This window comes from Onychostruthus taczanowskii, unplaced genomic scaffold (assembly GCF_017590055.1).
Source record: "Onychostruthus taczanowskii isolate IOZ18803 unplaced genomic scaffold, ASM1759005v1 scaffold10, whole genome shotgun sequence".
NCBI classification, from domain to species: Eukaryota; Metazoa; Chordata; class Aves; order Passeriformes; family Passeridae; genus Onychostruthus; species Onychostruthus taczanowskii.
This window is the reverse complement of record NW_024496526.1, coordinates 5719443-5734511: the sequence shown is the minus strand read 5'-3', so window position 1 is coordinate 5734511 and position 15069 is coordinate 5719443. Positions and strand designations below refer to the sequence as shown.

Here is a 15069-nt window from a genome sequence, read left to right as displayed (position 1 = left end):
GAGTCATAGTAAGAGGAAATCCATCTTGGACTGTTGGTACACCTGACTAAGCCTGCAGTTTGGCATTAGTTGGCAATACAACATAAACAAATAGGCAGCAGCCTGGAGCATTGGTCAGGCTGGTGCTAAATCCTATCTCAGGAAGCAGAGGCAGTTTTTGCCACACAGGCATCAGTACCATTATTTACATGGCCAGGTCTGGTGGCCCTCTGGCTGCTGGGAGGAACAGTCCCTGGCATTAGATAGTGCCATCTCTTTGTTGTTGTCTTAGGACAACGTTATCACAGGACCTGTCATTTTAAAACTAAGCACTAGCCTCCAACCTTTGGCAACCCAAACCAGCAACTTATCTGTGGGCTCACACAGCTTCCACGTGGTGCTCACAGGCTTGGTTTCCTCAGGCAGCCCATCCTTGATCCTGTCACTGGTATTGAGGGCTCCATGGGACCAGCAGGAGTTAAGCTTTTGTTCTCTAAGAAAAACAAAAGCATGTAAAAAAGTCCAAAGGCATTTTACAAAGGGTATTTTTTTCCTCTAAATAAAGCAGAACTTGTGACCTTTTCCAGTTTTAGTTTATCTCTATGATGTGATAAGATGAATCCTAAATTAGGAAGGAAATAGATTGCTTAGGGGGGAAAAATAATTTGAAAATACTGAGAAAATGCCACTTATGAAAGCAGCCTATATCTAGTAGGTATTTACAGATTTTATCAGGGGCTGAAGCTCTTGAGATAGCTGGCCTTAGACCTCTTCTTTTTATATTTAATATTTATCTTCAGCTAAGTCTATGTTAATTTTAGTTTTGCAGCTTGAAGCAAACTGGTCACAAGTCCCAGCAGTGTTTGATGTTTGGGCATCTCACTGTCCCCTGTTCTTTGTCTACATTTCAGAAGTATGTGCTCTTGTTTCTTCAGCCTATGGAACAGGAACTGCTGCTTCTAAGAGTCCTGACTGTGAAAGGTTGCATTGTTTCTTGAATGCTTTAAGACCCTGAAGTGAAAAATCATTAGTTCTCTACTTCTTTCAATAGTTCTAGTTCTCTATTTTCTATTCTTTTATGGTAGCAGGTGTCACGTGAATTTTCCCAGAACAATTTTTATGTGCTAAAGTAAAACTAACAGGTGAGTTGCTGAGTGCCACCTTTGCCTTTAAGAGTTTTATGCTTTGCTTTCTCCATCTCCTGCTGAACCTCCTCTTCCCCACAAAGCACCTTCTGCCAAAGGCTGCCCAGACACCCCCAGCACCACTCTAACTGTGCTGCCCAGAGGGTGCTAGAGGGGACAAAGAGACTTCACCAAGCCAAGCAAAGAGACCATGGGAATGAATCTTTGTGACCAGCTCTGTGGGAAACTCAATGCCAGAAACCAGCACAAGCTTTTATGAAAGTTTGGAGACTGGGATGAGACAAGGCAAGGCAGGAAGCTCCCAGGGGAGGGTGAGTAGCACCCTGTCCCCAGCTCACATCATTGTGCTTTGTTCAACCTCAACAATTGTGTGAGCAAAGCCCGGAGCATCAGCCTTAACTTTGAATTTCCTGCTTGCTGTCGGCTCCATCCCAGGCACTGTTGTTTGAAACACAGCTCTTATTATGGAGCTGGCAGAAAAGAACTGCTTTATGGGGACATGGGCTATTGAGCTGCAAGAAGCATGCCCAGTATCTGCCTGGGTCTGGGCTGGTTGGGCCTGACCACTGTAGTGAGAGGAGCCCCAGGATAACCACCTCTGTGTGTGGCAGCCCCAGGAGCAGCTCGTGACTGGTTCAGCTGGGCTGACTTCTCAGCTGAGATTGTCTTAATCACCAGCTGTACAATAGCTCTTGCCCAGATTTGCAGAGGATTTGGCTTTATAGAACAAGGTCCTGATTCACAAAGCTCCTTCCTTTACCTCTTACTCTTGCTCTCCTATTGACCAAATCCAGGATGTTGCCTGAGTCCCTCTCTTTGGCTCCTGAATCTGACCACATGCCCAGTCTGAGCTCTCAGACAATGTTGTGCATGTCCTGGTCTGTATGAGAGAGACCTGGGAGGAGGGATGGAAACCAGAAGAGTAGTAATGCTTGTGACAAGTCAGACTGCTGTGTTTGGCTTGGCATGATGTTGCTGGTCCCCCAGGACTGGGCAAAGGGGTCCCTGAATTCAAAAGAATTAAAAAAGCTGTCCCAGAACTGCCAGGATTAGGGGATTTTGTCTGTCTCTCCGCACTCAGCACTGCTGAACATCCCCCTCCTGTCATTAGCAGTAACCCCTGCACTCACCCACCTGCCAGGTCCCACTGCTGGGTGTGTCTTCCTTCCCTGTCCCCTCCCTTTGGCACAGCAGGGACACAGTGCCAGCACATTTCTCCTGCCTCAGGAAGTCTTGACCTGCCTGACCTGCTGGCCACTCATGAGTGACTTCTTGGAGCTGGAGAGAAGAACCAGTGATTTATCACAGACCAGAGCCTACCTCTGTGCTGTATCTCCTCGTGCCGCCCCATCATGGGATCCAGCACATGCAGGCATCTCTCTCCCCACTCTCTTCTGCTGCAAACAAGTCCTGTGTCATCCCAGAAACCATCTGTGAGATCATCTATGAAATATTTCTTTCCCTTGCATGCAAGAGAAAAGGAAGCAAAAGGCCTGCATAATATTGATGGAATCCCTGATAGCCAAATATTGAATTATTTACAGCCTAATTGTGCAACTGATACTCATGAGATTGCCTGGATTGCCTGATATCCACTGACTTCTTTCAGAGCACTGCTGTGAAATAGAAGGGGGTTCTCAGAGCACCTACTGGCTGCCCCAAGGTACACATGTGGAGCCATTTTAGGTGCTCAGGTGAATCCTTGCCTGGATGGTGGCTGCTGTTCCAGAAGGGCCCAGATTTCCCATAGGTCTTGTGTTACAGCTGAAACTCACAGGTAAATGCCCTGGATACCCCCAGGCACCTTCAGATGTCATTAAATACATAAATGCAAGACACTCAATTTAGCCTATGTGACCACTGGAGACCTCCCAGCACAGGGAGCAGTGAGCAAGAACAGCAACACTTCCCATGCCACAGCATCCTTCCTCTCCTTTTCACTGTGATGTTTGCTGTGCACTGTAATGCAGTCCTTAATAAATGCACTAAAGCTCCTCCTTCCTGCCCAGCCTACAGCAGATAGAATAGGTTGGCCACTGAACCCAGCTCACAGAAAGCAGATTTCCAGACACAGAGTTCTTCTGTCCATTCCACGGTACATAGGTGATGTGACAGTTGTCACAGGGCCTTGGCTATTTCTCTAATGCCAAACTTCTCTCAAGCCCTCTCTCTCCCTCATTAATAAATATCTGAACTCTGACATCTGGAGTAGACCATAAGTCATGTCTCTTAAAGTATCTTCTGTATTCCCCATTATATTCTACTCTTAGCAGAGCTTTGAGGGGGATCACCTTCTTCCCAAGCACTTCAGCAGCATTTAGGGATCATCCCTTGAAATCACTGGAGCTGAATAAGCCTCTGGGCAGTCCATTTTGGCCTGAGGATGGGTAACAAGCTAAAAGAAAAAATCTGACCCAGCATTACAATGCTGTCCTCTCTGTGCCCAATAATGCTCATTTCCTCTCCAGACAAGACACACCATGTATGTCTAATCCCCTCAGCCTGTCCTAATTTGCAAATTCTAGTACAGCTGTAGGTTAAAAGAGCCAGCCAAAATTAATTATTGTAGATTGAGGAACCGAGCAACAAATGGCAATGGCCTCTTGTTAAACTGAAACATCTGATCCAAACCAAGCAATTTCAGCCCCTTGTTAAATGCTTGCTTCTCTTTTTCACCATCTCCAGTGTTTTGCTGCTGAGCACCATCATCTGAACATGGTTTATTTATATGTACCCAGGCTATCATAGGGCAGCTTTGCCAGGGACAGCACTGGCCTTGGCTGAGGCAGCCACAAAGCAGGTTTGTAGGTGGCCACCACCTGCAGGCCTCCTCAGCTGTGGGGTGGTGTTGCTTGCTTGCTGTTATCAGGCTTTTGTGCCATTTAGAGTTGGGAGGCAGTCAGGGACAATTGAACTCTGCTCATCCCAAAGGAACGTGTATTTAAACCAGGTACTTCTCCTTTTCTTCCTTCCCACCCCCCTTTTGAGAGACATGAGGTCAACAGACAAACAGGTGACTTGGCTTATACAATAAATATCCTGCACCTCAGAAGCTGGTAAGAAAACAAAGCCAGTGGCTGCCTTATAGGCAGGACCAGAGAGAGGAAACAGTAACATGATTTACCTGATGGCAGTGGTACAGATGCTGTGGGATCCCAGGTCAGGGAGGTGATGACACCTTTGCAAAGCCAAAACTTTGGTGGCTTAATACTTTTTGTTTGTTGTTTTACAAATATTATTCAGTGTCTAAAATAGAAAAGGAGGTTATATAGTTATTAAATACCAATAAATCTATAAGGTTTTACCCCTCTTTTTATTTTGTTTGAAACTCTGTGTTGAAAGCAAGGCCAGCTCTAACATCAGGTGATGTTAGGCTGCTTGGACCATCAGCTCTTTGGCAATGAGCCCCATTTGTGCCCTTACAGGATCCTTCTCAGACTACCCCTGACCACAACAAAAATGTCCCTATCCACTGGATGCTCCATAGACAAATATATAATATATACAAATTACAAATATAAGCCACCCAAAGCACAGCTGTTGCTCTCTGCAGTGTGTCACCAACTGGTGTCTCCCTACCAGGTCTGTAGGTGCTGTACACGGCAGGGAAGCTGCTCTCCATTTCCCAACAGCCCTGAATATGACAGGGTGGGTTAAGTGGCAGAAGGCTTTGTATACCTTGCTATTTTCAGCACCCTAGAATTGTCAAAGACGCAATCCTTGATGGAAAACACTCCTTGCTATAAACAAGTTGATGAATGTAGAAGAAAACAGCCATGCCTTCCCCACTGGCCACTACTCCATATTCTGTTGTTAATCTGCTCCTTTCCCCTCCTCCTCCTGTCCATTATTCTGCAAGAGCTGCTAGTTGCTAAAGGAACTGTAGAAACAATTAAGAAGCTTTAGAAAAAGCAGATAATTTCTCACATGCAGTGCTGAGTACGCAGCAGATGTGACTCAAGAGACACACATGCTGTTTTCAGGCAAGCATTCCCAAGGGTTTAGATAAAAATAATAAGGATGAGGTGTTTCAGCAGAAATCAAGTTATTTTTAAGTGGAAGAGCTCTAGGGGGCATTAAAAGAGCTCCCTGAAAACGCCATAATCTTCTGTGTGGGATCCCGTAGCATTAGTAGTGTATAATTAAAACTATTAAGCCAGCAGTCAGGCTAGACAGGGATTCTGGTAGGGAAGTGGTTACAGGGGTGATGGTGAAATGGGGTGGTTGCAAAGATCATCAGACAATTTCTCATTTACTAGAGGTTTTCAAAGCAGAACAAATGAAATGCCTAAAGGGAGATCTTCCAGAAGGCAGAGGCAAGTCTCAAGGACTGGAATTTGAAGTGAATGGCTTCAGTTGCTGCAGGTCTGTTCAGCCAGCACTGAAACAGAATGGCTTCAGTTGCTGCAGGTCTGTTCAGCCAGCACTGAGAGAAACGCTGCCCTGCTGGGGAGCCACATCTCAGCTGACACAGCACGTTGCTGCTTCACTGAAGTGTATGGCCCACATCCAACCCAAGAGTCCGTGAGAGACACTTCCTTCCAATATCCCTCTGCTTAATCCATCCCCAGCATCTGTCACCACACCAAAGGGGACAGAGGCAGCAGAGCCAGCATTACCCCAAGCAGCTTGCTGAGCCAGCCACAGGCCTTTGCCATCTTCTGGCTGTGATGAGGACTGGACAAATTAAGAACGTGTTTCCATTACCCTCATTCACCTGAAAAATAATCAGCAGCCAACTCACTTCTAAAAAGTGGCCTGGCACAGAGTCAAGAAATGAAATCTGGTGGCATATATACAAGTATAGACAACTAAATTTGTGATGATCCATCATCTTGGATGGATCTTCAATATCCAATACCAGGATTTTGTGTGCTCAGACACATAAATCTCAGGCATTCATACTCTGCCAATATTTTAAGTCATGCCCGCAAAGCATATTTGAATAGGATTCAAGCTGATGAAAAGCAAGTTGCTACTTTAAACAGATTTGGTGACCGTGTGAACGGAGCCAATGGATTCAATCCAGCACATGACATACCATTAAAGACAAATTTGCTACTGCAGTTCTTACTGCCAGGAAAGGTGTGAAAGAACACGTGGCTCCTCCAGGATGTGCACAGCCATATTTCTGGTGCTACAGATGGCATCTTGAATGCTTGCAGGTTTTTTGCCTTGTCTTTTCATAAGGCATATTTAGTCCTTGCTGTTTTCAGGGAGACATTTTAGATACAGTCAGCTTATGAAGAGACCCATCCCACTTGAATCATTTTAAAAACACCTCTTCCTTTCAAGTCACCAACTTGGCGAAGGAGGGAGAAGAAACATTGAGCCAAACTCCATAAACAGATTTTGTTTCCTGTGTGTGTGAGATGAGCCTGGGAAAAGCAAAACAATTAATCTACCCACTAGTGGCTTTGCAGGGAAAGGTTAAGGAATAATAGAGTGATTTAGATCGCACCACTTTACATGCATTTATGAGGGAGAAATTCAACACCCAAATAACAAATCCAGTTCAGATTTTACTTCCTTTCTCCCTTCCCCTCCACCCCCCTCCCCCAAAAATGACATACCCTTCCATTTGTAAATTACTTTAATTTAAATACTTCCAGGTTAACAAAATGTCTTAAGTTTGACATGTCCAAAGTTACAAAACAGAAACAAAACCTCTTGACAAAGGGTAAGAAAAAAAATACATAATCCAAGCCCAAACCTCCTTTCCTAAACTGGAGTTTATGGTCTGTGAGCTGGCAACCCTCCAGAGTCTGACACAATGTCTGGAGCACCCAGAGCAGCTGGAATTAATTTTCTTCCTCCAAATCTATGCACTTTCATATGAAGTTGTGTTTTGGCACTGCTGCCCAAGAGAGAGTCCAGTGCAAAAAATGTAAGCCTGGCCGTTGTTTCTTTGCAACCCAACACTTGCTGAGCAAACAACAAAAAGGAAGAACAGGACAAAAAAAATTAGGAGAAAGAAAAACCCTTTCCCTTCCCCCACACATACACAGACAACTGTACCAAACAGGGGGGCTATTCACGGCTGTTCAGAAATGGGTCACAAAGAGAAATGTTTGCAGATAAAACCAACATTTTTTTTAAACTTCTGCCTTGTTTTTTTTTTTTTTTGTTTGTTTGTTTTTATAAACATGATGGAGGCCCCTGGAAGGTGCTGGAGATGTTTGAGAGTTGAGGTCCTGCTGATCCCTTCTGCCTCCCATTGACACAGCTCCCAGGCTGGCCCTGATGTGCAGCCCCTCTCCGGGGGTCCGGACCCTTTGGAGCCGCCTGCTCCGAGTCTGAGCCACCGTGGGGAGCCCGGGGGCCACGGGGCCGTGTGGGCATCAGCACCGAGCTGCAGCTCCTCGCCCGGGCTGCCAGGGGGTCAGGAGGGCAGCAGGGAGGCATCCAAGGCACTCCCAGGGTGTCCTGTCACAAAATCACACACTGGAGTTTGTGGGAGCCCGTGGCTCTGTCCCCTCGCCATTTGGTCTTTTTCTTCTTCTTCTGGCTTTTCTCTGGGATCTGTTGCCTGTTTTGGGAGACAGAGAAGAAAGCAGGCAGGTGAGACATAAGGCTGGGTTGGATCCAGAGCCCTGGGCAGCCCGTAGAGCAGCATCTTGGTGTGCATGTGCATATTTGTATACGTATCTCCATATACCCTTCCAGCACGGCATGGCTTTTCATGCCACACAGCTGGGCCTGGCCAGCATTCTTCAGGAATGAGGAAAGAAGCCATTAAGGCTAATGGCAGGGATGTATGTCCTGCCAGGGCACTATGCCTCCAGCTGCCCATGCTGAACTGCTGCCTCCTCCCCTGACAGGGGGCTGCTCTGGGAAACAGGGATGCTCTAAGCGATGCAACATCATCCATTACACTGCTGACACTCAGTAGGGAAGAGGTTGAGAGAGATACAGAGAGCACAGAGAAATACACTCTTCTGCCTTTCAGCTGGCATTGCCCTTAGCCAGCTGCACTGATGCCGACTTGGTGATGGAGGGGAGCTAAAAAATAATAAACAAAAAATTGAGTTTTCTGCCAAAGGGACTCTGGCTTCCTCTGATGTTGCGAAGAGCACCGGTGCACAGAGAATGAGCTGACCCCAGCAAGATGTCCTTGGCTGTCTGAAGTCACAGCCACCAGGAATACACAGCTGAGAGCCCTCCTGCAGTGTGCCCTGGAGCTGTGAGCAGCCTCTGAAGCATTCTGTTGAGGGCTTCTCCCTGTCCAGTAAGATGAGGCACTGCCCAAATGCCTGTTGCAGCTGCACCCAACTGCAGCAGCTACTCTGGCAGCCCAGCAGTGCAAATCCAGCGAAGGCTCTGTATCTCAAACACCTGACAGGCAGCCTGTAGATGCAGATTATGGTGTAAGATAAAACATACAGACACCAGCAGCTTCCATAGATTCAAACCTGAGAGTCTGAATAGTTCAAAAGCAGCCTCTTTGTCATGTGATATGCCAGGCGTTAAACCAAGTGTTCATACCAAGTAATCCAGACCAGGATGAGACATCACTGGGGCATAAATCACTATGGCTTTAGCTGGGGTTTCTCTTACAGCCTCAGCTTCCAAATTCTTGCAACCACCTGAAAAATTCAGCCTTGACTAGTAAGACTTTTTCTAAGTGAATATGAAGGCTGGAGGCATGAAAAATATAAAACTTTAAAGCCCAAAACTACAAAGATGAAATTCAGAAAATACTTTAAATCTGGATAAACACTAAGTGACCACAAGCTGTTCACACTCTTCTGGATCTGTTTTAGAGATCCAAAACCCACACCCTGGGTCTGCTCAAGGCTTCTGCTCTGTCAGTTCCTGTGTGTGCACTGCTGCAGCATAAAAGGGGCATAAGGAAATTTAAAACATCTATTGAGTGGACTCAATCAACCCACTCCTTTATGGATTACTTCCAGACAACAGTTTCTTCCATGAAGCTAAATAAACTAGGAATCAGACAAGTGCAAGGAGCTCAAACAGTGCAACCCTGAACAAGCATCCTCACCCTGAAAGCTCACAAGGGCTCTGAGGAAGCCCTTCATTTGCAAAGTACTCAGTCAATGACAGTTATCAGGGAGCTGAAATTTACATTTTGTTTGAAAAATCTTATTTGAAAACGAGAAAAACAATACTTGATGGGTGATGCTACCCTTGACTGTGGACAGTTTCTAATGTCCAAAAACCAAGCAAAGCTGCTTTGTGGCCAATGACCATCCAGATCACAGCATCTCCCTGCTCTCTGACTTAACCCAAGTTCCAGCTCATGTGAATGTTTCTGGTGGCCTTGACATCACAGGCTGGAAGGACTTTCACAGTAGCTACTCAGGAAACTGAGGTGTACCACTTATTTTTGAGGTTACAGAGTGCATTTTCAGGGCTTGAAATTAGTAATGCCTCATTACAATACGCCTTTCAGCCTGCCTGGAGCTGTGTTACGTGGAGAAAGCAAACAAAGCCTTTCCATCTTATTCTGGCTGTTTTTCTTTCCTGCAGAGCAGAGTAGATGGTGGTAAGAGCTTGCTGCAACACAAAAGTAATATCTAGCCAGCTAATACTGAGAACAGTTGGGAAAGAGACTGGGACACTTCCAACTCTGTTCTCCAAAGACTTTCTGCCCTCTGCTTTTGAGACATGTGGGAAGAGTGGGCAGTACCATCTGGTTTTGATGGAGGCTGGCTTGAGGCTCTGCTAGGATATTCACAAGTACAGATATGCTGTGAATAAATGCCTTGTGGTTTAATTGCCGGGCGAGGCACTTTGACTGCACGGCAGGGAGGAGCATGATTTCAGCTCAGCGCCCTCCCAAAACATGAAAAATGAGGGCCCAGAAAATCTGGCAGACAGCTAGTGCCAGAAAAACAAATCTTCTCAGAGAGAACGGAGGTTATCAGCTGAGATGCTGGGATGTGTGTGCAGCTCTTTTCCTGCAGGAGAGCCGGGCTTTGGGAAGGCAGTCCCTCCCTGCTGGCAGCCAGAGCAGGGGTTCACCCGGAGAGCGCGCGTTTGCCAAAACGAGCAAAGGCAGCTCATGCCAAAACTGGGAACAAACCTCTGCAGTCTGAGGAAACCTGGGACTTAGCCATTAGGTCATGCAGTTTCTCATACAAAATGGCTTAATTTTTTCCATTTAGTGAGCAGAAAATGTTAGAAGTCACCTACAGCATTAGAATTTTGTAGAATTTTTTGCCAGTCCTTTTTAACTTCTGGCAAGGCAAGACCCTGAGAGGACAAAACTATGAAAACCCAAATTACTGGTCCAGAGCTGATCATTACATCAGGCTTTGCACTATTCACTGATTAAAATTTTTTTATTATGACCACAGCTACTTCTTAATAGGCCTGGTACTGATGCCCTGCACGAGCAGCTAAGTGCTAGTAACAGACCTAAGCTGACATAGGACAAGAAAGTTAATAAACATCAGAAATATCCCACCCTCAAGAAAACCTGGCTCCCCAGAATCTGGCTCCTGACTCTCTGGGCCATGACTTCTGCATGTTCCCATCCATGGGCAGTAAAGAAGGGAGGAGTTTGCAGCTTACCTAATTACCCTCACAAGATCATGGAAGGCCTTGTCCACGTTCAGAGGTGGGTCCTTGGCACTCGTTTCTATATAAGGAATCTGGAGGAGAGAAGTGTGTCATGGAAGAGATCAGTGATGATACCAGTTTCAAAATGAAAAGCCTAAAGGCTGGAGAAATGGGCTGCTAATACCACGGAAATACAGGTAAACTAAATGTTGCCATGACACTGCTACCAACGCCCTTAAGCTTGCAGCAAGGTCAACGACTGCTTACAAAAGGTCTGGAATGGGCACCAGGCTAAACAGCTGCTATGGAGCTCTGGGTTTGGGGGAGAATAATGCCAGACTTCAGGCCATCAGATGTTCTCTCCCTCTGAGCTGTGCTCACAGACATGAAAATAGCCGAAGGTTGTTGAAAGACCAGCACTTGCCAAAAATTCTTGCTTGCCACATTTTATTGGGACTACTGCATGAATATTTCATGACTACAATTCCCCTTCAGTGTAAAATGATCTTCCCCTTCAAAGTCTGACAGGCAGATGGGGCCTCCTAGAGTGCTTGTCCAGCACACTGGCAGATTTATAAAACTGCCTCTGATAAGGTATTTTCATGCATGGCCTTTTCCAAGGCCTGTGTATACAGATGGATACAACATGCTGTGCTGCAGTTTAGGTGTCCTGGCTCTGACAGAAACCAGATTCCTTGGGGAGGGGGGGAGTGAACCTGCCCTGCCAAACTCCCACCGAGGTTTGCTCAGAAACCACCACACAGCTTTTCCTTTAGCTGCCAAGAGGTCTCAGGCTTGCTTGCCTTTAACCTTTCCTTCAGTTCCACCTCCTAAGGGAGCTGTTGTCTCCCTCTGGGTATTCAGGGCTGCTGGCATTTAGAGGTGATTAGTGGAGCAGCATGTGATCTACACCCATCTAAGACAAATTTCTCAGGCTAAACTCACAGCATGAATAATGCAGAGCTAAGATGGTGGGCCAGATTTAGATAGGTTTAACAACCCTGTTAACTTCATTATCTCGAACAAGCTCAGGCACCTGGATATACCTCCTAATGCCTGACTCTGCCTTTTCACTACAGGGAGGTGCACTTTCTTTCCTCATCCTGAACACTTCTCACCACTTTCAGACACCTTGTACATAAGTCTTAGTGATGGCCACAGCTCTGCTACAGCCTGGTGCACAGCAGAGGCTCTGGTTTCAGTGATGAATTGGTCCTACTGAAAGGAAACTGCAGAGCTGCTACTTTGTAGTAGTCAAAAAACCTATTTACAAATGTTTCATTGTAAGCTTTAATTCAGCTCCTAACGAGCACAGCTTTCGATTCTGAATGCCTGTAATAGGACTAATTTCAATAACCCATTAAATAATCCTGTAAACTTACGTTATGTTTTGTTGCCATTTCTCTCCCCTGTTCTCTTGTAATTTTCCGTAAGTGCATTAGATCAACTTTGTTTGCCACCAAAATCATTGGAAAAGACTCCCTGGAAAAAATCAAAACCACCATCCAATTACTACCACACTACAACAAAAATTATGAGCATAAATTTAACTTTTTCATGATGACATCATCTAACATTTTCAGCTACAGACATACCACTTATGTGCAAAGAAATAAAAAGAAAACCCACAGGCTGTGTTATACATATGTTCATATTGTAAAAATTTACTTGACAAGTTGCATGCGTGCACACATTCCTTTTTATTTGTAGGGACTTCAGGAACTTATTGTCACCATTTCTGCAATGCCTGATGATAACTAAACCTGAAGATCCAGCTAGGTGAAGAAAGGTCTAGAGAATTAGCCAGAAAATCAACTGAGACATAAAGACAGATCTTGAACAGGAGACTGGGACTTTTTTGTAGCAGTTAAGGCATCTCAGTAACTGCATATCTTGGCAAGATACTGAGGGGATGATGGAAGAATTGGAGTAATTTAGTTCCTGGTCATCCATTGAGAGCAACTGTAAGGGAAAGAAAGATGGACTCTGGGAGCTGGTACTTAGAGGGGAATCAAATGGTGGAGTAAATCAGCAGGAGCAAAGAGATGCCCATCAGCTATTACTCCAAGACAAACTGGGCTTGGCAGTGGTAGCTGGAAGGAGGCTGGAAGGAACCAAAGAGATTTGTTAAGCTTCCGATGCTATTACCTACCATCTCCTGTTCCTAATCCCAGAAAAAAACACCAAACCCATCTCCCTCTGTAATAATACTCAGTATTTCCTGAACTACCAGGCATGTGACTGCCTTCAGCCACCACCTGAGAAGAGATCCATTTATCCACAGCACATCCTGTGCAAGGCTCTCCCCCTCTCCCCCTGCAGAAAGCTCCGCTGTTCCAGAGATAAAGAGAACCAAGGTTTGTAGCCATGGGAGGTGCTGGCAGTGCCACTCTGGCTTCATGAGACAGAGCAATCAGCTGCTGCAGGGCCTCTTAGCCACTGCTGGGAGGGAGGAGGTCCCTTCTGATCACTGACAGTTACTGCAGTATTGTTGTCTCATACTTAACTTTAAGCCCTCCTAAATGATCCCAGTGTTCTCTGCTGTAACAGAGCTGATTTTACTGGGGTAAGGAGCAGCTGGACATACTCATTTCTGTATAAAACACTTCCCTGGTAACTCTGGATTTTTAAACAGCGTTTCTGGATCATTTTTCTTCGAGATGGTAAGAGCTCCATCTTCCCTCTGGCATGTTGCCCCATTGCTCTGGCTGGAAAAATACTGTACTGCACTCTGCATTTTAAATGAGTCTTAGAGTTATTCATTCTGATAATGTGACTGTGATTTAATGTTAATACCTGAGCACTGATATATCTTGACTCTGATCCTTCTGGAACAAAATATTTGCTTGTCTGGATTATTTGATTGCTTTTTGGCTTGCAGCACCTTGATTAGAAATGGATTACTTTTGGATGCTATCTCATTTGCCTTGTTTACATCAGGCATAAAACTCTATGGGGACTTTGTTCCCTATTGTAAGCAGTACAACTGCTAATTGGACAAAGCTGCTACAGTTGAAATTTTATTATAATGAAAGTTGTGGAAAGAAAATGGGAGGAAGGCTTTGAACAGCCCTGCTAGCTCAGCAGTCTGCAATTGTTTTGGATTTTAAGTTCCAAAACTGCCTGCCAGACTGAAAACCAGGGTGATGCTCTGCTCCCAGTTACGTGTGGGTTTAGCAGGAGGGCTTTTTGACTCATGCTGTTCCCACTGCTGTGATTTTCTGCCTGAGCCCAGGTTTTGGATGAAGCATTAATACACTCCTCACGCTCGGAGTGGCGCTGAGCGGGGAAACACAAACAACCTCGCCAGCCTGTTTCACTTCCTGCCTCTCACACACTGCTGCAGCATTTGCACAGCATGTATGGAGGGTAAAAGTTTCAGTCCAGGGCAAACAGTGAACACCACATCTTATTTTCACCAAGTTAAATTAGATAAAATCAGATTGGGGCAGGTTACAGGAAATTCTGTCCCGTCTCCAGCTTTTAGAAACACATTTACTCTTATTTTCACCAAGTTAAATTAGATAAAATCAGCATCAGATTGGGGCAGGTTACAGGAAATTCTGTCGCGTCTCCTTCAGGTTTTAGAAACACATTTATTTTGCCCCAAGCTAAGCCAGCAGTGCTTAGACTGCTGTGATCTGAGAGGCTGACTGAGGGACTGACATTCTTCTTCATTTAAATGAAATCAGAGGGTGTTTCTTCCTTTACTTTTCACTCTTGTGGGCTACGCTTTGGATGCTTTACTGGAAGAGCTGTCAGCTGTGAACCTCACATGATAGGAGTCCACCCTTCCTGTGGGGAAGTTATTCAGAGCTGTGAAAGGAAGCCAGCAACGAGGCCCAAACCCTCTGGTGACTTTTCTTGATGACTTCCATAATTAAAAGTCATTATGAACGGAAGAACTAAGTGTTTCAAAGCTGCAGACATATAAGGGCTTAATTCACACCCCACCCAGTGAGAATGGATCCATTGCCTCTTGAACCAGGATGGGAAGAGGGAGTTATCTTGTAGATAAACCAGCAGCTTCCCCTCACTGTGCCAGGACACATTTATTTACCATGATTAAATTCCCAGTGCTACCTTCTCCCCAGCACATGCAAAGAGGAGAGAGGCGACCTGTCTTGCTGTCTCCCCAGGCACAGACAGATGTTTTATTCTGTGTAATTGTTTGTTGCAGAGCACAGTGCATTAACTACATTACATCCCTGGTTAGAAATACAGTTCCTTCCAGCACAAGTTTTTTCCCCTTCAAAACACTTGTTCAAACCCCCAAATAATGCAGGGCCTTTGAAGGTGTGTTTGGCACAAGCCAGGGACAGGAAGATGGCACCAGGACACACAAAATAATTAGGGCTGAAATGCTTGCTGACTCCCTGCTGGTGATCCCAAGTGCCTGCACTGCACACAGAGCATCCTT

At 45.5% G+C, this 15069-nt stretch overlaps 1 protein-coding gene across 4 annotated transcripts in view; it reads right to left on the bottom strand.

Moving 5' to 3' along the window:
* Positions 1–6699: 6699 nt before the first annotated feature.
* Positions 6700–15069, bottom strand: part of MRAS (muscle RAS oncogene homolog) — a 38373-nt gene continuing 30003 nt past the window's right edge. For all 4 annotated transcript variants that reach the window (XM_041408810.1, XM_041408803.1, XM_041408786.1 and 1 more), the window contains 3 exons: positions 12032–12131; positions 10662–10741; positions 6700–7653 (listed from right to left, as the gene is read on the bottom strand). In XM_041408810.1, the coding sequence (XP_041264744.1) occupies positions 7554–7653; positions 10662–10741; positions 12032–12131 (280 nt within the window). In that variant the 3' untranslated portion in view covers positions 6700–7553. The remainder of the gene's footprint in view (positions 7654–10661; positions 10742–12031; positions 12132–15069) is intronic.